Genomic DNA, 21,655 nt, shown 5'->3' with positions numbered 1-21,655 from the left:
GCTTTCTGTTGCTTTCAAAATTCAACAAAATTAGAAGCTTTCAAATTGAAAAAAAAAGAAACTTTCAAAATGGACAGTATTTTGAAAAAATATTAAATGTAGTGAATAGGACCAAAAAAAAAAAAAAAAAAAAAAAAAAAAAAGGCCCTCGCATGGCCTTCAGGGTCCTGCACTGTCTGACTCTGCTTTCTTCAATTTTCACCTTTCACTAGCACCTACTAGTTTTGAGGGCATTCCTCCTGCAAAGTCCTGCTCCCTCATACCATAGGCCTTTTGTTCACACTTTTCTTTCTGTGTGTATCATTACCTTCTATTCATTTTTCAAAGCACAGCTCACAGAAGTCTGCTGACCCTCAGCTTTGGTCAGCTTTCTTTTCCTCATTGCTCTTATCTCGTTTTGTTATTATATATTCCTTTGAATGGTTTCAATATTTGATTAATGTTTGTCTCCTTCATTAGGCTGTAAGCATCCCGATGCCTAGGGACTACCTGTTTTTGCTTATCATTGTTACATAGCAATTACATTCTTAATGAATGAATTACTGCTGGTGTCATAACAAGAGTGAATGGTGCCTCTTTACAACCTTGAGGTACGACCATCCACTTAGAGATACTGTAGATCACAGTCCTATCTCTTGCTCCCTGGGGAATGCTGCCAAGGAACAAGCAGCCATCAACCAAGAGCTTATGCTCCAGAGGCAGGGAGATCTGGGCCTGTCTGGGCTCTGCCATTTGCCAGCCATGGCTTCTTGGGCAAATCCCTTTGTTTCTCTGAACCTTAGTTTCCCAGTGTCTGAAAGAGGGTTACCCCTCACCTCATAAAGTTGGTTTGTTTTTTGTTTGTTTTTTGGTCACACTCACTACATTAATATTTTTTCAAAAATATTATCTAATACATTGTCCATTTTGAAAATTTCTTCTTTTTTCCCCCATGTTGAAAGTTTCTCATATTCCCCATCATGGCTTTTTTCAGCATTTCTTTTTTGAATCTAGGATCCAGTCAAAGTTCACCCATTGCATTTTGATGTCCTATCTCTTTAGTCTTCTTTAATTGAAAGCGGTGTACTCGTCTTTAAAAAAAAAAGTCTTCAGAGCTCCTGGCTGGCCCAGTCAGAACAGCATGAGACTCTTGATCTCAGGGTCCCAGGTTTAAGCCTCACATTGGGTGTAGAGATTACTAAAAAAAAAAATAAAAATATAAATAAATAAATAAACTTAAAACTTTTTTTTAAAAGTTTGTGTTTTATGATATCACCAGTTTTGAAGAGTCCAGGCCGATTGTCTGGTAGAATATCCATGTTCAGCACTTGATTCCTGCCTCATGATTAGATTCTGCTTAAACATTTTTTTGACAAGAGGACCGTGTCAATGATGATGTGCACTTCCTCATACACTCCACCAGGAGGCATGCAATACCAGTTTGTCTCCTGATTAGTGATGCTGAGTTCAATCACCACAGTTAAGGTGGCATTAACTTTTGAGAAGTATGCTGGTGCAATTTTGATTGGGATTGCATTGAATGTGTAGATTGCTTTGGGTAGTAATGACATTTTAACTATATTTATTCTTCCAATCCATGAGCATGGAATGTTTTTCCATTTCTTTGTGTCTTCAGTTTCCTTCATAAGTTTTCTATAGTTTTCATCATACAGATCTCTTGTATCCTTGGTTAGGTTTATTCCTAGGCATTTTATGGTTTATTGTGCAGTTGTGAATGGGATCGGTTTCTTGATTTCTCTTTCCGTTGCTTCATTATTGGTGTATAAAAATGCAACTGATNTTATAAAAAACTAAATAAATAAAACTTTAAAAACATAAAAAAAAAACCAAACGTGGCATTAACTTAACAGTTGTGATGGGGGGATTCAATGAAGGAATGTACCCGAAGGGTCTGGCCCATAAACTTTACTTCTTACCCGTTCCCCTTCAGCTTTCACTTTGGGGCAAATACACAACATTTCCAACTATACTTTCCTACCACAAGTGCCTCTTGGTGAGACTGGTAGTTAATCACTAATTTGAGACTATTTTTAAAAGAATATTTTATTATGAAACTTTCAAACATACAGAAAAGTAGAGAGAGTAGTATAATGAATCTCAAAGTATTTATCACACAGTTTCCAAAATTATCACTATTTTGCCAATTTGTTTCCTCCTTTTCTGGTGCATTTTAAAGCAAATTCAAGATATATAAAGCCATCCATAGGTACTTGAGTATGGTACATCATTAATAGAGACTATGTATGTATGTATATTTATTTATACATACATACAACATAACCATGATACCATTATAACATCTAACAAAATTAAAAATAATCTCAATGTTATCTAAGAACCATATTCAAAGCTTTGGAATTACTTTTTTTTTCTTTCAAGTTTATTTATTTATTTGAGAGAGACAGAGACCGTGTGAGTGGAGGAGGGACAGAGAGAGAGGGAGAGAGAGAGAATTCCAAGCAGGCTTCACACTGCCAGCACAGAGTCCGATGCAGGGCTCAAGCCCGCAAACCCGTGAGATCATGACCTGAGCCAAAACCAAGTCAGACACTCAACGGACTGTGAATGTACTAAAAACCACAGAATTGTATACTTTAAATGGATGAATTGTATGTGAATTACATCTCAATAAAGCCATTAAGACAAGCAAAAGAGAAACCTGCAGGGGTTTCCCAGCCCATATAGCCCTTCTCATTCACTCCTCATTATATATATAACATATATATAATATATATATATTTAAAAGTTAAAAGCACAGATGAACCAGTCTGTGGAGGTACAGCCCAAGAATTTATAACTTTGATAAGCACTCAAGTGATGGACACTTGGCCCGTAGCTGCCTTAGAAGTTAGTTATAGTCATGAGAAATGAGAGGAGTGGTTAGAGAGTGTTGGAACAGTATGCTCATGTTTTCGTCCTGGATTTAGCATGTTGTTGTGGAATTTGGCCAGTCAGCCATAAAGTATTTATTGAGCATCTGCTAGGCAGACAAACAAGGCAGAAACATCCTATCCAAAGAAGGAAGACAGAAAATAAACATGCAAATAACTAAGATACCTGTAAGCACTGAGAAGCATCATAAAGAATTGTGAAAGAATGAAAGTAGACCTCTCTTTTCCTTGTTTTAATCTTTACCTCCTTTCCTTTGTCTTTTTTTCTCTCTCTCACCTCTGCTTTCCTCTTTTTCCCCCTTTCTACTTCCTCTTCCCCTGAAGCTAAACTAGCAGATGAGTCACAGGGCTTACAAAGATAGATAGCTCTCAAAAGAACTGTTTCAATAGCCACCAAAGTAAGATTGCACCAACAATCATGAGATAGAGTCATGAAAACCCCAACATAACCCACTCATTCCTGCTGCAAATGGCAGCTGTTAGCGATAAAGAAAAATTGCACCTGGGGCAATATCATAACCATATTCCCCCTCCTCTGTGCCTTATATGTAAGAATTCCAGTCCTGCTTCAGCTCAGGAAGTTAACATCATTTTGAAGGGCTACCTGACACACATTGGCTAAGTATCGGAGTCACTTTAACTATTTTTTGTTCCTTGACAGAATATAGAAGAAATCATTTGAAGGGTCAGAGACTTGTGGGGAAATGTCTCTGAGGAGGATTCTAAATAATGTTAAGACTAAATAATGAGAAGGAGATCATCTTCAGATAATTTGGGGTAAAATGTTTCAAGTAGAAACCACAAATGCAAAGTCCAGAAAGTTGGTAGAAAGAAGAGAGCGTGGGTAGGAGAGAGTGAATGAGGAGAAGGGCTATATGGGCTGGGAAATCCCTGCAGGTTTCTCTTTTGTTTATCTTAATGGCTTTATTGAGATGTAATTCACATGCAATTCATCCATTTAAAGTATACAATTCTATGGTTTTTAGTACATTCACAGAATTGTGCGACCATTACCACCATCAATTTTCAAACATTTTTTGTCACCCCCAAAAGAAATCCCATACCCATTAATATTCACTTTCTACCTCTAATCCTCACCCTCAATCCTAGGCTATACTAGTCCTAATTTGTTTCCTGTCTGCATTCATTTGCCTGCTCAGGACATTTCATGTAAATAGAATCCTACAATATATGGTCTTTAGTGGTTTGGTTTTGTTTTTTTTTTTTAATGATGTGTTTAGCATGATGTTTTCAAGGTTCATCCATGCTATAGTATGCATCAGCATTTCATTCTTTTTTTATGGCAATATATTACACTGTACACACACACACACACACACACAATACACATTATATATGTATATACACTACTTTTGTCTATCCATTCATTGATTAAGGAACCCAGGTGAACATTTGGGTTGTTTCCTCTTTCTGGATATTGTCAATAATGTTGCTATACACATTCATGTACAAGTTTTTGTGGGGGTATGTGTTTTCATTTTCCTTGAACATATACCTATGAATGGAGTTTCTAGGTCACATGGTGACTCTTTAACCTTTCAAGGAATTGAAAAATATTTATTATCTATCTTTTTTATTTTAGCCATTATAGTGGGTATCTCATTGTGGTTTTGATTTGCAATTCCCTAATGACTAATGATTTTGAACATCTTTTCATGTGCATATTGGCCATTTGTATATCTTCTTTGGGGAAATGTCTATTCTCCTTTGCTCATTTTAAAATTGAATTACTTTTCTTTTTATTGTTGACATGTAAGTTCTTTGTGTATTCTGGATACAAGTTCCTTTTCAGATATATAATTTGCAAATATTTTCTCCCATTCTATGGGTTATCTTTTCACTTTCTTGATGGTGTCCTTTGAGCATAGAAGTTTTAAATTTTGATTAAGTCCAACTCATTTCTTTTTCTTTGGTTTCTTGTGCTTTTGGTGTCATATCTAAGAAACCATTGCCCAACCAAATATCATGAAGATTTACTTTTATATTTTCTTCTCAGAGTTTTATAGTCTTAACTGTTACATGTAGACCTATGATTCTTTTGAGTTAATTTTTATGTATGGTGTGAGGTAGGAGTCCAACTTCTTTCTTTACATATGGATATCTAGTTGTCCCATCACCATTTGTTGAAAAGACTATTCTTTCCCCATTGGATGGTCTTGGCATGCTTGTCAAAGATTATTTGACAATATATGCAAAGGTTCATTTTTTGGCTCTCTATTCCATTGATCTATTTGTCTTTATACCAGGACCGACCATATGTCTTAATTACTATTGCTTTGTAGTAGTTTTGAAATTGGGACTTTTTTCCCACAATATTTTAGGATCAGCTTGTCATTTTCTGCAAAGAAGCCAGATGAGATTTTGGATTGTTTGCTAGTATATAGAAATAGAATTGGTGTACATATAGAATAAATAGAACTGGTATATATGTAATATAACTTGTGTATAGTGTATAGAAATGGAATTGGTGTTTGTTTATTGATCTTGTGTTCTGCAACCTTGCTAAACTCCTTTATTAGTTCTAATATTTTTTAGTGGATTCCTTTAGATTTTCTTTTTCTTAATTATTTTTTTAGAGAGAGCACAAGTAGGGGAGAGGGGCAGAAGGAGAGAGAGAATCTTAAGCAGGCTCCACACTTAGTGAAGCCTGACATGGGGTTCAATCCCAAGACTGTGAGGTTATGATCTGAGATTAAATCAAGAGTTGGATGCCCAGTCAACTGAGCCACCCAGATACCCCAGAATTTTCTATATATAAGATCATGCCATCTGAAAATAGAGAACATTTTACTTCTTACTTTTCAATCTGGGTGCCTTTTATTTCTTGCCCAGTTGCCCTTTATAGAATCTCTAATACATAAAGGATAAAAAAGGTGAGAATGGACACCTTTGTCTAGTTCTTGATCTTGGGAGGGAGAGTGTTTTTTCTTTTACCATTAAGTATGATGTTATCTGTGAGTTTTTTCCTTAATGTTTATTTTTGAGGGAGAGAGAGAGAGAGGGAGTGGGGTAGAGAGAGAAGGAAACAGAATCTGAAGCAGGTTCCAGACTCTGAGCTGTAAGCACAGATCCTGATGCGGGGTTCAGACTCACTAGCTGTGAGATTCGACTTGAGCTGAAGTCGGATGCTTAACTGACTGAGCCACCTAGGTGCCCCTATCTGTGAGTTTTTAATAGGTGCCCTTTTTTAAGTTTGAGGAAGTTCCCTTCTAGTTTATTGAGTAGTTTTAATTACTATAGGGTTTGGGATATTGTTGTGTTTTTTTTTAATTTATTGAGACAATCAAATGATTTTTGTTTTCTATTCTATTAATATGGTGTATTACTTGATTTTCTTTTTTAAACTTTTAAAAAATGTTTATTTTTATTTTTATTTTTGAGAGAGAGACAGAGAGACAGAGAGTGAGTGGGGGAGGAGCAGAGAGAGAGGTAGACACAGAATCCAAAGCAGGCTCCAGGCTCTGAGCTGTCATGTCAGCACAGAGCCTGACATAGGACTCTAACCCATGAATCGTGAGATCATGACCTGATTTGGACACTCAACTGACTGAGCCACTCAGGTGCCCCCATTACTTGATTTTCTGATGTAAAGTCAAGCTGTATTTGTGGGATAATTCCCACTTAGTCATGGTGTATAATCCTTCTTACATGTTGTAGGGATTCAGTTGATACTAGTATTTGTTGAGGCTTTTGCATTTATATTTATAAGAGATATTGGTAAGTAGGGGTTTTTTTGTAACATGTTTTTCTGGTTTTTGTCTCAGAGTAATTGTGGCCTTATTCAACAAGTTGGCAAGTATTTCCTCCGTTTAGTTCAAGAGGATTCAAATTAATTCTTTAAATGTGTGGTGGTATCTTTCAGTAAAGCTATTTGGGCTTGGGATTTTCTTTGTAAGAAGTTTCAGATTACTGATTCAATCTCTTTACTTGTTATAGGGTTTCCAGACTTTTGATTTCTTTTTGAGTTAGTTTTGGTAGTTTGTGTCTTTCTAGAACTTTGTTCATTTTGTCTGTTATCTAATTTGTTGGCATGTGGTTGTTCATAGCATTCCTTTATAATCTTTTTTATTTTTATAAAGTCAGTAGTAATATCTCCACTTTCATTTTCTTTTTTAAAATTTTTTTAGTGTTTAATTTTCTTTGAGAGAGAGAGAGAGCACGAACGGGGTAGGGGCAGAGAGAGAGGGAGACATAGAATCTGAAGCAGGCTCCAGGCTCTGAGCTGTCAGCACAAAGCCTGACGTGGGTCTTGAACCTACGAACCGAGAGATCATGACCTGAGCCAAAGTCGGATGCTTAATCAACTGAGCCACCCAGGCTCTCCTCCACTTTCATTTTTTATTTTAGTAATGTTAGTCTTCTTTTTTTTATTACTCCACCTAGCTAAAGATTGATAAATTTTTCTGCTTAGAGATTTGGCTAAAAACCAATTGGAAAACAATGAGTAAGAAAGATTTTGCCAAATGCTTCTGGGTGGCACTTGATTAGATAATATGCTATACCCTGTAAACACATGCAACTCTTCAGAAACCAGCATAATTTGAAGCTCCTCTTGTTACAGTAATATTAGAAGTAAATTTAGTTTATTTTTTCAAGTTTTTTAAAACATATATTCATTTTTGAGAGACAGAGAGACACAGAGTGCAACCTTAGTTGTGGCAGAGAGAGAGGGAGACACAAAACCTGAAGCAGGCTCCAGGCTCTGAGCTGTCAGCACAGAGCCAGACATGGGGCTCAAATTCACGAACTGTGAGATCATGACCCGAGCTGAAGTTGCTTAACAGACTGAGTCACCCAGGAGCCCTAGAGAAGTCAATTTAATTTCTGAATCTCTGCTTTATCCCCTGTGTCCCGTCTGCCAATCCACTTGACCCAGCACTTCTGAGCTGTTGGCCTTGAGATTCAATTTCCCTTATTTCTTTCAAACAGGAAACTTTTAAATGTTCGTGGTTTCTTATCTGAATCTCTAAACATGTCACTGTGTTTCTCAGATAGAAGGTTCTGTGATTAGCCTTTTTTTCCTAAGTATTATATAAAAAATGTGCCCTTTCCATATAATATAGATAAGCTCAAGTTTTCACTTACTAAACATTTAATGAGTGCCTACCTTGTGCCAGAAACTGTGTGAATCATTGATTACAACACAGTAAACAAGATAGTTTGTGCCTTCAAGGACACATAAATTGGATGGTTTTATTATATTGTAATAAATTCTGTGAGTAGAAAGCTTGTATAAGTGGCACTCAATAGAGGCCTAAGGGTCAAGCTGGGAAAAACCGCCAGAGGAAATATTTTAGTTGAGAAGGAATAAAAAAAAATGAACCAGAGAAGTTGGGGGTGGGGCAGAATGTGGCACATTCTAGGTGGGAGAAATAGCAAGATCTAAGATCCAAACATATGTGTGGCACATTGGTAAAACTACAAATTTGAGATGGTAGGAAAGTATAGTCTAAGAGGGAACGACAAGAGAGGGATGTAAGAGCCAGATCGTGAAAGGCTATCTAAACTATATTAAGAAACTTGGACTTTCTGAATTTTCAACACAGTGTAGATTGTATTTAAAAAAAATTTTTTTTACATTTTTATTTATTTTTGAGAGACAGAGAGACAGGGCACGAGTGAAGGAGGGGCAGAGAGAGAGGGAGACGTACATTCCAAAGCAGGCCCCAGGCCCTGAGCTATCAGCACAGATCCTAACACAGGGCTCGAACCTATCAACTGTGAGATCATGACCTGAGCCAGAGTTGGGACGTCCAACCGACTGAAACAGCCAGGCACCCCTGGATTGTATTGAAGTGGGAAGCTTGGAGGCAGCAAGACCAATCAGTGGTTCAGGAAAGAGTCAGTGGTGGCATGAACAAAAAGGGGAATGATAAGAGGAAGAAGGAACGAGAAATAAAAGAACTTAAGAAATGTTGATGGGGTAGAATCAGCAGTTGTTGGGGATTTATAGGTGGAAGAAATCAAGGGCAAAGTCCAGTTTATGATTTGGTAACAGGCTGAAAATGTGAGGATTTATTGGTGGAATAAGCCAAGGGCAAAGAACAGTTTTTTGATTTGGTAACAGGCTGAAAAGGTGGGAAAGAGACCCTGTAGGGATGAAGATCTTTAGCATGGTCTAGGGTGGAGGAGGGGAAAATCGTGAATGTGATGTTTAGACATGTTGAGTCTGAGGTATCCTCTGAGATGTTTAAGGGACCTTGATCAGTGATTGGATTTACAAATCTGGATCTCAGAGAAAATATACATCAAAAATCCATATATGTGGATCATCTACATGTAAGTGGTTTTTAAGAACTTCAGGGCATGGATGAGATAGTCTAGAGAGAAGGGATAGAGTGGGAAAAGAAGAGGACCCATGCTGTGTCTTAAGTAATTCCAACATTGAATGGCTTGGTAGAAGAGAATAATTCTGCAAAAAATTGAGAAGTGGCCAGACAAATAGGAGGAAAACTAGGATACAGTGTCTCAAGAAAGAGGAAGTTCTCGATAAAATTTGTTGCTGAAATGAGAATTGGAAATGTCCACTGAGTAAAAAAGTAACATGGAATTTAAATTTTGTTGTTAGCTAGAGCAGTTTAGAGAAGGGGGCAAGATCCAGATTGAAGTGGGTGGAGGAGGAAGTAGAAGGTAAGAAAAATAAAGCCAACAAATATTGACTACTCTTTAGAGCAGTTTGGCTGTGCACTGAGGAGGGAGAGGCTAATACAGATGGTCCTTGACTTCCAATGGTGCAACTAAAGTATTTTTTTACTTTATGGTGTGAAAATAGTATGCATTTAGTAGAAACCATACATCAGTTTGAATTTATATCTTATCCCAGGCTAACAGTATGTGGTCCAGTTCTGTCATGAGCTGGATAGGAGCAGTGAGCTACAGCTCCCACTCAGCCACATCATCACAGGGATAAAGAACTGATACACTTAGAACCATCTGTACCCATACAGCCAATCTGTTTTTGCTTTCAATACAGTATTCAGTGAATTGCATGAGATATTTAACATTTTATTACAATATAGGCTTTGTGGGAGATAATTTTGCCCAACTGTAGGTTAATATAAGTATTCTGAGAATGTTTAAGGTAGGCCAAGCTAAGCTAGGGTATTCAGTTCGTTAAGGGTATCAAATGCATTTTTGATTTACAGTATTTTTTAAATATTTTTATTTATTTCTGAGAGGGAGAGACAGCGTGAGCAGGGGAGGGTCAGAGAGAGAGGGAGACACAGAATCAGAAACAGGCTCCAGGCTCTGAGCTGTCAGCACAGAGCCTGACGCAGGGCTCGAACCCACAGACTGTGAGATCATGACATGAGCTGAAGTCAGACGCTTAACCGACTGAGCCATCCAGGCGCCCCCTACAGTATTTTTGACCTAGGATGGATTTAACCCCATCATAAGTGGAAGATCTGTAGTTGGATAATGCTTTGGGAACAAGGGAGAGTTTTTTCAAGATGGGAGTATACTGAGTAAGCTAAAAAGCCAAAGAGAAGGATTCAGTTGAAGAGAAGCTGAGTTGAGAGGGAGTGAATACTAAAAATATACAGTTCTTGGGGCACTTGGGTGGCTTGGTCGGTTGAATGTCCAGCTTCAGCTCAGGTCATGATCTCATGGTTTGTGGGTTCGAGCCCTGCATCGGGCTCTGCTGACAGCTTGCTCAGAGCCTGGAGTCTGCTTTGGATTCTGTGTCTCCTTCTCTCTTTGCCCCTCACCTGTTTGTACTCTGTCTCTCTCTGTCTCTCAATAATAAATAAATGTAAAAAATTTAAAAAAAATTTTAAATAAAAATAATACAGTTCTTAAAAAGGTAAGGGGAGAGAATCCAAACCTCTGATAGTGAAGACACTGGGCTTCAGCTGGAGACAGAACGACCTCTATCTGGTAACACAATAGAAGAAGGAAGACACAAGGGGCACCTGGATGGCTCAATAGGTTAAGCATCTGACTCTTGATTTCAGCTCAGGTCATGTTCCTGTGGCTTCATGGGTTTCAGCCCTGTGTGTTGTCAGGGCAAAACCTGCCTAGGATTCTCTCTCTCTCTCTCTCTCTCTCTCTCTTCTCTGCCGCTCTTCCATTCATGCTGTCTCTGCCTCTCTCTCCCTCTCTCTGTCTCTCAAAAAAAAAAAAGAAACCTTAAAAGAAGAAAGAGAGAATATTAGGGGAACCTTAGATGTTTGTAGTGAGGATTTGAGAAGACCAGTATCAGATGGCTTTTCTTTTCTCTGGGAAGGAAAGGAAGGTATTTGACCAGAAGATGACTAGGGAAAGTTCTTGTGCTGAGCGGGAAAAGGTTGCAAGTGAGTGTTGAAGTGATCATAAATTGATGTGGGCAAACATAAAGCCCCAGTGAGTTAACTGCCCTTGTGTGATATCCTCCATTTGGCACTTGCCCACAGGGGGTTGGGAGGAGGCAAAAAGAACCCAGTGTGTTGGGGTCATCCAGGGTTGCTGAAGACAACTCAGTCTTTCTCAGACTGGCCTTTCTTGAAACATTCTCCTGACAGATGTTAATAGATATATCAAGGAAAAAACTTCCTTGTTCAAAGAAGTTTGAGAGAACCACTATCTACTCTTTTCAATTCTTTTAAAAAAAATTTTTTTTAATGTTTTCATTTATTTTTGAGAGAGAGAGAGAGAGAGCACGAGGAGGGGAGGGCCAGAGAGAGAGGGAGACACAGAACCTGAAGCAGGTCCCAGGCTCTGAGCTAGCTGTCAGCACAGAGCCCGATGCGGGGTTCAAACGCGCGAACTGTGAGATCATGACCTGAGCTGAAGTCGGACGCCCAACCGACTGAGCCACCCAGGCGCCCCTACTCTTTTCAATTCTTAATATGCACGTGAACATATTTGAAGTTCTGAGGGTCTTGCATTTAAATACCTGGTTAAATTTCATACTGTCAACTTTTTCAAGCGTATTTGCTTCCAGAATGCTGTGTGTGTGTGTATCTCTTAAGGTCTCGTAGTTTGGTTTATGATGGAGCAGGTAATCAGGAGTCCCTCTATTTACCTTACCCCTATCTAAAAGGACATGAGCCTTTATTCCTTTCATCCAACATGTTTGTTTACATGATCTGTCGTTAGCCGTTTAAGCCCGTATTGATTTGGGTAGAACAATAGCTTACTTCTTCTGAAACATATCTCATTCTTTATGAGCAGCTATATGCCCATGTTCCACATGTTCTTAATTCTTGTCATAAATTTAAAAAGCAACAATAAACTAGCTTCCCTATTGTTCTACCAGGACCATAAGAAGCCACCTTGAAATGTGACAAGGCAAACAGGGCCAAGGCCATCCCACACAGTAAGAATGAGTGCTGGCAGGGAGGGTGGCAATGAGAGTTATTGGTATTATTAGCATACTACTACTACTAAACAACATTTTTATAGGTCCTTATAGTTTACAAGTTTCTCTCATATGTGTTATTTTGCATGATCACATTTAATTATGATTGAGGAAGGTACACGTCTTACTGGTGAGAGCAAGGAACATAGTTTGGGTGAATGACAAATGAGAAGACACGGTGAGGAAAATAGTAGCTGGAATGAAGCTAAGTGTCAGGAACAGTAGTCTAGGTCATACATTCTCATTGAAGCTGCTGTTGCCACCGAAGGGTTAAAAAGTCGTTTGTGGGGGGCAAAAAATGTAGTTATTACAGTGATTTTTGACCATTTGGAGGGCCATAAAAACTACATAAAAATATCCAGTAAATCTGTGGTATGGACATTCGTGGTAGAGTATGATTGGAACAAAAATGTCTGCCATAGGCTTGCCAATGGTGGGAAGTGGTAATGAGGAAAAGGTTGGGGAACCGTTGTTTAAATCCCATAGTGCCTATGGAAAATTTTGACATTCATGAGTGATTCTTCTGTTCCCAAACGTATTAGACAGCTCATTTGTCGAAGCATAGTGTCTGCTTCTGGCTTCCTTTGTCCTGCGTGTCTTCCCCGAGGCCCTAAATAACTATGTTTTGCCCCCTTTGAAGTCTTCTCTTCTGGAGACAGTCAGCTGACCAAATTAAGGTGGATATAAGTCAAGACCAGTAAGGCATAGACTGGTCAGTGCATGCCTGGTCCCAGGAAGCCTGCCTGTGTTCACTTCCTCTCGTCAGACCCCTGTGATGCTGCTCTGTATTTTTATAATGTCTATTTCACTACTTACTTCCTTTAAGATGATTTGAGTGGGTGCCAGAAGAGCCCTGGTTGTGACATCTGCCCAGTCAGGATGCTTGGCCTGGGGGTGTATTATTTGAGCAAGACTGAATGTGACTGAGTGAAGATAGAAGAGAAATCTGTTTGAGTCATTGGCTCTTCATCCTGCATATATTCACCATCTTTTTTTTTTTTTAATTTTTTTTTAAATGTTTTATTTATTTCTAGGAGAGAGAGAGAGCGTGAGCAGGGGAGGGTCAGAGAGAGAGGGAGTCACAGACTGAAACAGGCTCCAGGCTCTGAGCTGGCAGTCAGCACAGAGCCCGACGCGGGGCTCGAACCCACGAACCGCGAGTACATGACCTAAGCGAAAGTCGGACGCTTAACTGACTAAGCCACCCAGGTGCCCCTATATTCACCATCTAATGAACATAGAGTACAGTTTCTCAATAGTTGTACTACTGACATTTTGGACCAGAGAACTTTTCATTGGGGGCAGGAGTGGGGGCTCTCCTGTACATGGTAGGATGTTTAGTAGCATCCTGGCCACTCCCCATTGGATGCCAGTAACACCCCACCCTACCAGTTCTGACAACCAAAAATGTTTCTAGAAATCATCCATTGTCCCCTGGGGAACAAAATTGCTCTAGGTTAAAAACAACTGATATAGATAAACTAGACTATCTGAGAGTTATAAATCTAATTGTATCAGTATGATCAGAAATGCCATAAGGGCTTTTGATCTTCTGTTAAGCATCACCTTAATAAGGATGTTACCAGAAATGATGGAAGACAGTCCTTGAGAGGGCTAAAACCAGTGTTGTTATCAAGATATTCACAGCTACCCCTTTCTCTGCTTGCTTACCTGACAGTTGCTTGCTAAGCATGTTGCATATATTAACTCACCAACCCTCCCAACTCCAAGAAGTCACTGCCACCATTATTCCACCAACCCTACAGTTGAGGGAACTGAGACATGGAGATGTTAATGGACTTGCCAGAGGTCACCCAGCTGGTAGTAGTAGGGTTACCCAGGCAGCATGGTTCCAGAGCCCATGCACTCATGAGAACATAACAGTTCCCTGGGAGAAGGAAAAGCAAGGAGCTCTGTACTCGAGCATCCCACAGAAATGGTTCCTAAGGAAGTTGCTAACTTGAAGACAATTCAGGTGGAGGCTTGAATTTCAGAGGGGAAATCAGAGGTGGTTGAGTCTTTTGCTGTCTGTCTGCGTCCCCCCCGTCCCCCCCTCACCAATCGCCAATGGTATTCACTCTGTTTGTATCATAACCTACTGCCCTGGCCTTATTTCCAATGCTGGGGAAATTTCACTCTTTCACAGTTTTGGAAGGTTTGTAGAGGCAAGTAGCATTTGCTTGGGAGATCCTAGGCTCTTGAGGAGTGTCTAGAGTGGCTTAGGTTTGGATGTCAGGATAAATTAACTCCCTTAGAGCCACATGTCAATGAACTTTGACAGACCCAGCTGGCAAAGGTAGCTACTCCCATGTCTCTGGTGCTGCCACAGCCTGAGAGCTTCTTGGCACAATCAAGTGTGAGAATTCCCATCTGACATCGAGGGCGCTTTATGGAGTGAGGACCATGTCCAAAGTGGGAAAGGACATGATGAAAGGAAAGATGAAATTATAGTATCTTTCAGATTTGGCCTAGGTGAAATATTAAACAAGTCAGGACTCCGAGGTCCCTGGACTTCCAGACAGATATAGAACTTCTTCCTAATCCTTGCAACCTGAGGACAGTGTGAATGTCAAAAGTAAGCGCCATAGATACTTGGCATGTGCTGAAAAGACATCTGTCTTGGAGCAGGAAGGCATACAGTGCTGCTCTCCCGGGCAGGGTGTGATGTGGCCAGGCTGGCCATGAGAGAATCATCAGGGTTGCTTTATCAACATACAGAAGCCCAGTCCCCACCCTGGCAGATTCCAATTCCAGCAGATCTCAGGTGGGGCATGGCAAAATGAATGTCTAACAGAAGATTCTGGTGCATAACTAGACTAGGGGGTGCTGCAAAGACTGGGAGAAACAACCTCTGTTATGTGGAGAGGTGACCAGGAAGAGCTGAACAGAGCCAGCTGTCCTAGACCTAAGGTCGTCTGGCTGAGGATCACATTAAAAGAACCCTTTGTTCAGGTGAGGTCGAGCCCTGCTTGGGGTGAGCCCCGCTTCTCTCTCTCTCTCTCTCTCTTTGACCCTCACTCACTTGTGCCTTCTAAAAAAAAAAAAAAAAATAGAACTCTTTGCCCAGACCCTAGAGTGATATATATATTATTACAACTCACGCCATGCACAATAACGAAAGGGTATAGTTGCTGGTTGTCTACTTTCTACAGATTTTTTTTTTAAGTTTCTTTTATTTATTTTAAGAGAGAGAGAGAGTGTGTGTGTGTGTGTGTGTGTGTGTGTGTGTGCGCGTGCGCGCGTCCGTGTGAAGAGTAAGGGCAGAGAGAGAGGGAAAGAGAGAATCCCAAACAGGGGAATCTCGATGCAGGACTCAGTCGCAGAAACCATGAGATCATGACCTGAGCTGAAATCAAGAGTTGGAGGTTCAACTGACTGAGCCACCCAGGGGCCCTAGCAACAGATTCGTAGGAGCATAATATGACGGTCAGTATTGATCAGTTTAGACTCAATTTATCAGCTGACATGAAACACTGTCTTAGCAATTTTTAAATGTGTGGGTAATAGGTAATAGCAAAAGTATTTAAAAAAATCTGTAAAGACGCTTGTGCTATCAGGTTAGGATCCTATAAGAATTAATGTTTATTACTAAGTAATGGGAAAACGTAAAAGGGGAAACTCCAAATTCTGTTTGGAATTTTAGTGTTAATGGATGGCAGCTTCACAAGTCAAAAATTTTTGTATGATAGGAAAACACTGAGGGGAAATGATGTCCACATGGGGCCTGGCCACCCCATGAGTTTAAGAGCTTGCTCTGTTGTGCAGAGATCTTACTTCGTATTTGTGATAACTGATAGCTGTTATGGCCAGTCTCACCAGTAAGAATCGAACCCTGTTTTCTGTTCCCTTTTTGAATCCACCAGAAGCTCCATGGGCTCTGAGTTCATATTCCTGTGGAATATTCTGGTGGGCTCTTTGGCAGAAGACCCATTTCACTGGTTTTCCCGTCCCACTGAGGAAGTGAAGTTAATGGATTTACGCCACTGATACTGTGTGGTGTCAAATAGGACCCCAGGCCACAAAGTCTTTGAGGTATACACAAATAGGAAGGCCAAGAAGAGAAGAGGGGCAGTACTCCTTTTTCAGTGGTGGAATGTGCTGCCCATATAGGTATCTGAATCTCTATCTACATGAGTAGATACACAGAGATTTCCTAGCTTGAGCATGTGTGGGCACAACCCATGCTCACATATATACCGACAGAGATGTAATTAAGGCTCAGAAGACTTCAGTTAATGTGGCTGAGGCCAGTGCCAAGTGGGGACAGAGCCTCCTCAACCCTCTTGGTAGACTTACTTGGAGGGGGCCTAGGTAGACCCTAGAAGATCCAATGACAGGTTTCTCTGCTCTTGCTCAGATCTGACAAGGTGGTAGCCCAGCAAAGTCATGGTATCATTGCAGACTTTTTGAAGTCGAGAAACCTTTGTGTAAGGCAAGGACCAGCGCCAGGCCTGAGAGACGTTGAGGGCATCCCTAGCGTTAGTGTGGAAGGCGTGATTACCCATGCCCTTGCCTCGAGTGCTGTTGTACACCCAGGTCTTGAGGTGGGGCAGGAATTTCAACCCCACAAATTTGTACATTTGGGCAGTATGGCCAAGGGGGTCCCGGGCCAGGTCCTCATAGCGNGCCACTGATACTGTGTGGTGTCAAATAGGACCCCAGGCCACAAAGTCTTTGAGGTATACACAAATAGGAAGGCCAAGAAGAGAAGAGGGGCAGTACTCCTTTTTCAGTGGTGGAATGTGCTGCCCATATAGGTATCTGAATCTCTATCTACATGAGTAGATACACAGAGATTTCCTAGCTTGAGCATGTGTGGGCACAACCCATGCTCACATATATACCGACAGAGATGTAATTAAGGCTCAGAAGACTTCAGTTAATGTGGCTGAGGCCAGTGCCAAGTGGGGACAGAGCCTCAACCCTCTTTGTAGACTTACTTGGAGGGGGCCTAGGTAGACCCTAGAAGATCCAATGACAGGTTTCTCTGCTCTTGCTCAGATCTGACAAGGTGGTAGCCCAGCAAAGTCATGGTATCATTGCAGACTTTTTGAAGTCGAGAAACCTTTGTGTAAGGCAAGGACCAGCGCCAGGCCTGAGAGACGTTGAGGGCATCCCTAGCGTTAGTGTGGAAGGCGTGATTACCCATGCCCTTGCCTCGAGTGCTGTTGTACACCCAGGTCTTGAGGTGGGGCAGGAATTTCAACCCCACAAATTTGTACATTTGGGCAGTATGGCCAAGGGGGTCCCGGGCCAGGTCCTCATAGCGTATGAGCATGTAGCGTTGCCTCAGGGCTGTAGGCAAGGACTGCACAGCCTTGTAGATCTCCATCTGGCTTTGGCAGATAACCTGCATCACAGAGTAGGGCTGGTCCTCCTTTGTGAGTTTCTCCCACTGCTTCCCCATCACAATGCGGCTGTCAATCCTGAGTTCCTCTGTGGTGTGTTCTCGAGAACGAAACACTGCCCGGGGATCCCGCACCAGGTGCACGATGTGCAGATTGAGGGAAGGGTCTCTCAGCAGTGGGTAGAGCACTTGCAGATTGAAGAAGCGCACCTCCTTGAGCACCACATGGCTATAGGAGCGACAGGCCTTCTCTACCACCTCAAAAGGCTGTTGACTGCACAGAAGCTTGCAGTGAGCCTGGGGTATGATCATATCTCGCGAGAAGACGTTGCAGGCAGGAGGGGAACACAGGGCCCGGCTGCCCTCCCACTGGAAGATACTGGACTGTTTCCGAGGGCCAGGTTTCATGTAGGCATCAAAGACACTCATGTCACACAGAAAAACAGCACGTATCAGATCTCTGGCTGCCATATGCAGCGTCCAGGCAGTGCTCTGTGTGAAGGTCACCCAGGTGTGCCAGGCAGGCTCCATCAAGTAGAAGACATCTGGGTGCTGCCCAAAAAGCTGTCCCACAAAAGAAGAGCCTGAGCGCCAGGAAGACAGGACCAGCACATGCATGGGTTTGGGCTCCTCCTTCGTGGACAGGGGGTTAAAGTTGTAGCCGTATAAATGGAATAGTAGAATAAAGATGGCCATCTGGGAAGCCAGGAACAGCAGTGGCCTCATTTTTTTTGGCAGTATCATCATGCTGAAGTGGAAAACCTTTAAGGAACAGGCAGAGGGCTGTGTTAGGCTTCTGTTTTGGTGTCTGCCTTCCATCCCCTTTCTTGCTAAAGCCATCTTTTCCCTGACCCCGAGCAAGGAGCAACTAGAGTGCTGGAAACTTCTGGCAACCAACTGCACAGATCCTTCTCTGAATCAATCCCTGTTCCCTGCAGTTAGTGTGTCAATAAGTTCTATTTATTTTAGGCTCTTTACTTCCTCCCTCCTGGTCTGTCTTGTCCATTGAGCTACCAAAAATGCCTGAATTCAGTCATATTTCATCAACGCAGAGGAACAGCTCCACCCTGGCACCTTAGTGATGCGCAGGTCTTCATACAGGCCACTTAGGTAAAGCTTAACCACAATCTGACCCAAGTTTTGGTCAAATGCCCTGTGATTCCTTCTGAAACTAAGGGAAGTCAGCTGACTTATGAAGAATTACCTCACCCACTTCCCCTATCTTGAGGGAGATTGCCGTAGACCATTTCTCACTACCTTCCTTCATCTCAATCAAGCACAGGACTTTCAACCCCCTGAGCAATATGGTTGCAGGCTATAAAAGTGTTTGGCCTGAGTTTGGAGTTGTCTCCTCAGTGACAGAGCCAAGTGCCCATGGCACCTGTCATCTGGTCCCCTCTGTTTTGGTCTCATCCTGTGACTAGGGACATAAGGAAGTGACCCAATGCTGACCTTATTCTTTTTTTCCAATGCTGACCTTATATCTGAATCTATATATCCTGAATTGTTGTCTCCTTAAGAGCCAACCCTATGGAAGTTGTGGCAAGCCGACCTAATAGCTGCAGTAGTGATACTTGTGGGCTACTAGCCACTGTTCTTCTGCTTGGGGAAATGTTTAACTGCTTGACACAACCTAATCAGGGCTGCTCAGTACAGATGGCCAGGTTGTATACTGCATCCTGGGAATGCCGTCTCATCAGAACTTTAAGATAGTTATTATTTAAATTTATTATTATTTAAAATTATTTATTTGAAAAATAATAAAAATAAATATCTTTAAAAATGTGTGGGACACTTGGGTGGCTCAGTGGTTAAGTGTCCTGCTCTTGATTTTGGCTCAGATCATGATCCGAGGGTCATGGGATCGAGCCCCACGTCAGGTTCTGTGCTGAGTTTAGAGCCTACTTAAGATCCCTCTGCCCCTCTTGTATGCATGGACTCACTCTCTATTTAAGAAATGTGTGTGTAGAGGTGTGTGTGTGTGTGTGTGTGTATACATATATATGTATATATATGTATATATGACCACGTTTCCCAGTGCCCTGTTAGATAAAATATTATTCTGAGGGTTTTTTTCAAGGGCTTAGGGTTACGGTTTAAGATGAATCTGGATCATTTTGGGTGACTTCCTAGCATAAATGACTATTGAGAGATAGAATAGCTATCTCACATAGTGTAAAATATTAATAGTAGCGAGGTACTAGTTTGGTTTTTTTTAAGATTTTATTTTTATTTTTTAAAGTTTATTAAAAAATTTTTTTTGTTTAATGCTTATTTTTGAGAGAGAAAGCAAGTGTGAGGAGGGAAGGGGCAGAGAGAGAGGGAGACACAGAATCTGAAGCAGGCTCTCAGGCTCTGAGCTGTCAGTACAGAGCCTGATACAGGGTTTGAACTCACAAATTGCGAGATCATGACCTGAGCCAAAGTCGAACACTTAACTGGCTGAGTCGCCCAGGCTCTCCTAAAGTTTATTTATTTTGAGAGAGAGAAAGCACGGTAGAGGGGCAGAGAGAGAGAAAGAGAGAATCCCAAGCAGGCTCCTCATTGTCAGCACAGAATCCAACCCAGGGCTTGAGCCCGTGAACTGTGACATCATGACCTGAGCCGAAATCAAGAGTTGGTCACCCAGGTGCCCCAAAGATCTTATTTTTAAGTAATCTCTGTACCTAACATGGGGCTCAAACTCACAATCCTGAGGTCAAGAGTTGCTTACTCCACAGACTGAGCCAGCCAGGCACCCATAAGGTGCTAATTTACATATCATTATATACCTAAGATATTCTGCCTTCCAGCTTTAACAAAGAAAATATATTTCTAGACAATAATTGGAGCTGGATTTAGACTTTGCTGATTTCCTGGTGACAGGTCTTATCCCTAATTTTAAAAAAGTTTTTGATAAGCAGTAGTCACTGGTTCAAACTGTTTTAAAAAGTATCATTATCCTGGACATTAAATCCACAGACTTACAATTCCTACAGTTCTGCATGCAGGAAGGCAGTAAGGGGGGGTGCTTGCCAGCCTGAGCCTGTCCTACTCCAGATCTTTTAACAAGCAAGGGGAAATACTATGACAAGCAGCTGTGTCTGTGGATGAAGCCTTTAGTCATAAATTAGAAAACATCTAGAGCTCTTTGTAAACAGGGGTAATGACATACCTTGACAATGGGTCACAATATTTTCCTGGGGGGAAAAACACCTAAGAATTTTACCAGTTGCTGCATCAGTAACCTCTTCTCTGCCCAAAGCTAGGATTAAAAAAAAATTTTTTTTAATGTTTATTTATTTGAGAGAGAGACAGACAGAGCATGAGCAGGGGAGGGCCAGAAAGAGAGGGAGACACAGAATCCAAAGCAGGCTCCAGGCTTCAGGCTTCCAGCACAGAGCTCAACATGAGGCTCGAACTCACGAACTGTGAGATCATGTTCTGAGCTGAAGTTGGGCTTTCAACCAACTTGAGCCACCCCAGCACCCCTGCTCACAGCTAGGATTAGTCTACCAGCTGGTATTTTGTCAGTACTGTACAGTGGAAGTCTACTTCCAATACATGTCCCCTTTCTGCCCATTTCTCAACTTGCTCCCTGCCCCCCCCCGCCCAATAGCAACTGGGTTCATTTTTTGTCTTTTCAGTTGCTTTCTCTGCACCCAAGAAAATTCACATGTGTACATACTCTTAATTCCCCTCTCCCCCTTTATAACAGAAAAAGTAGCAAGGTTGCACATCTTGCTTTTAAAAAAGTTTTTTTTTAACATTTATTCATTTTTGAGAGACAGAGTAAGAGGATGAACAGAGGAGGGGCAGAGAGTGAGGGAAGGAGACACAGAATCCAAAGCAGGCTCCAAGCCTTGAGCTGTCAGCACAGAGCTGGAAGCTAGGTGAAATCATGACCCACAAACTGAAATCATGACCTGAGCCGAAGTCAGATGCTTAACCCACTAAGCCACCCAGGCACCCCTCCACACCTTGCTTTATAAACTTTACAGTATGTTTTGGTGAACTTCCAGGGTAGCACATAAAGCATTTCCTCATTCCTTTTTACCACTACACAGATTTCTTTTT

The 21,655-nt window shown here is 41.3% G+C and overlaps 2 protein-coding genes across 3 annotated transcripts in view; one reads left to right on the top strand and one right to left on the bottom strand.

Moving 5' to 3' along the window:
- Positions 1-21,655, top strand: part of TAT (tyrosine aminotransferase) — a 70,284-nt gene that overhangs the window by 27,383 nt on the left and 21,246 nt on the right. The window lies entirely within an intron of this gene.
- Positions 16,923-21,655, bottom strand: part of CHST4 (carbohydrate sulfotransferase 4) — a 9,344-nt gene continuing 4,611 nt past the window's right edge. For both annotated transcript variants that reach the window (XM_077756311.1, XM_077756312.1), the window contains exon 2: positions 16,923-18,361. In XM_077756311.1, coding sequence (XP_077612437.1) covers positions 17,204-18,346 — 1,143 coding nt within the window. In that variant the 5' untranslated portion in view covers positions 18,347-18,361 and the 3' untranslated portion in view covers positions 16,923-17,203. The remainder of the gene's footprint in view (positions 18,362-21,655) is intronic.

The sequence above is a fragment of the Crocuta crocuta genome, unplaced genomic scaffold, assembly GCF_008692635.1.
Source record: "Crocuta crocuta isolate KB4526 unplaced genomic scaffold, BGI_CrCroc_1.0 scaffold388, whole genome shotgun sequence".
NCBI lineage: Eukaryota > Metazoa > Chordata > Mammalia > Carnivora > Hyaenidae > Crocuta > Crocuta crocuta.
The sequence above is the reverse complement of the archived record's forward strand: the minus strand, read 5'-3'. Positions and strand labels throughout refer to the sequence as shown.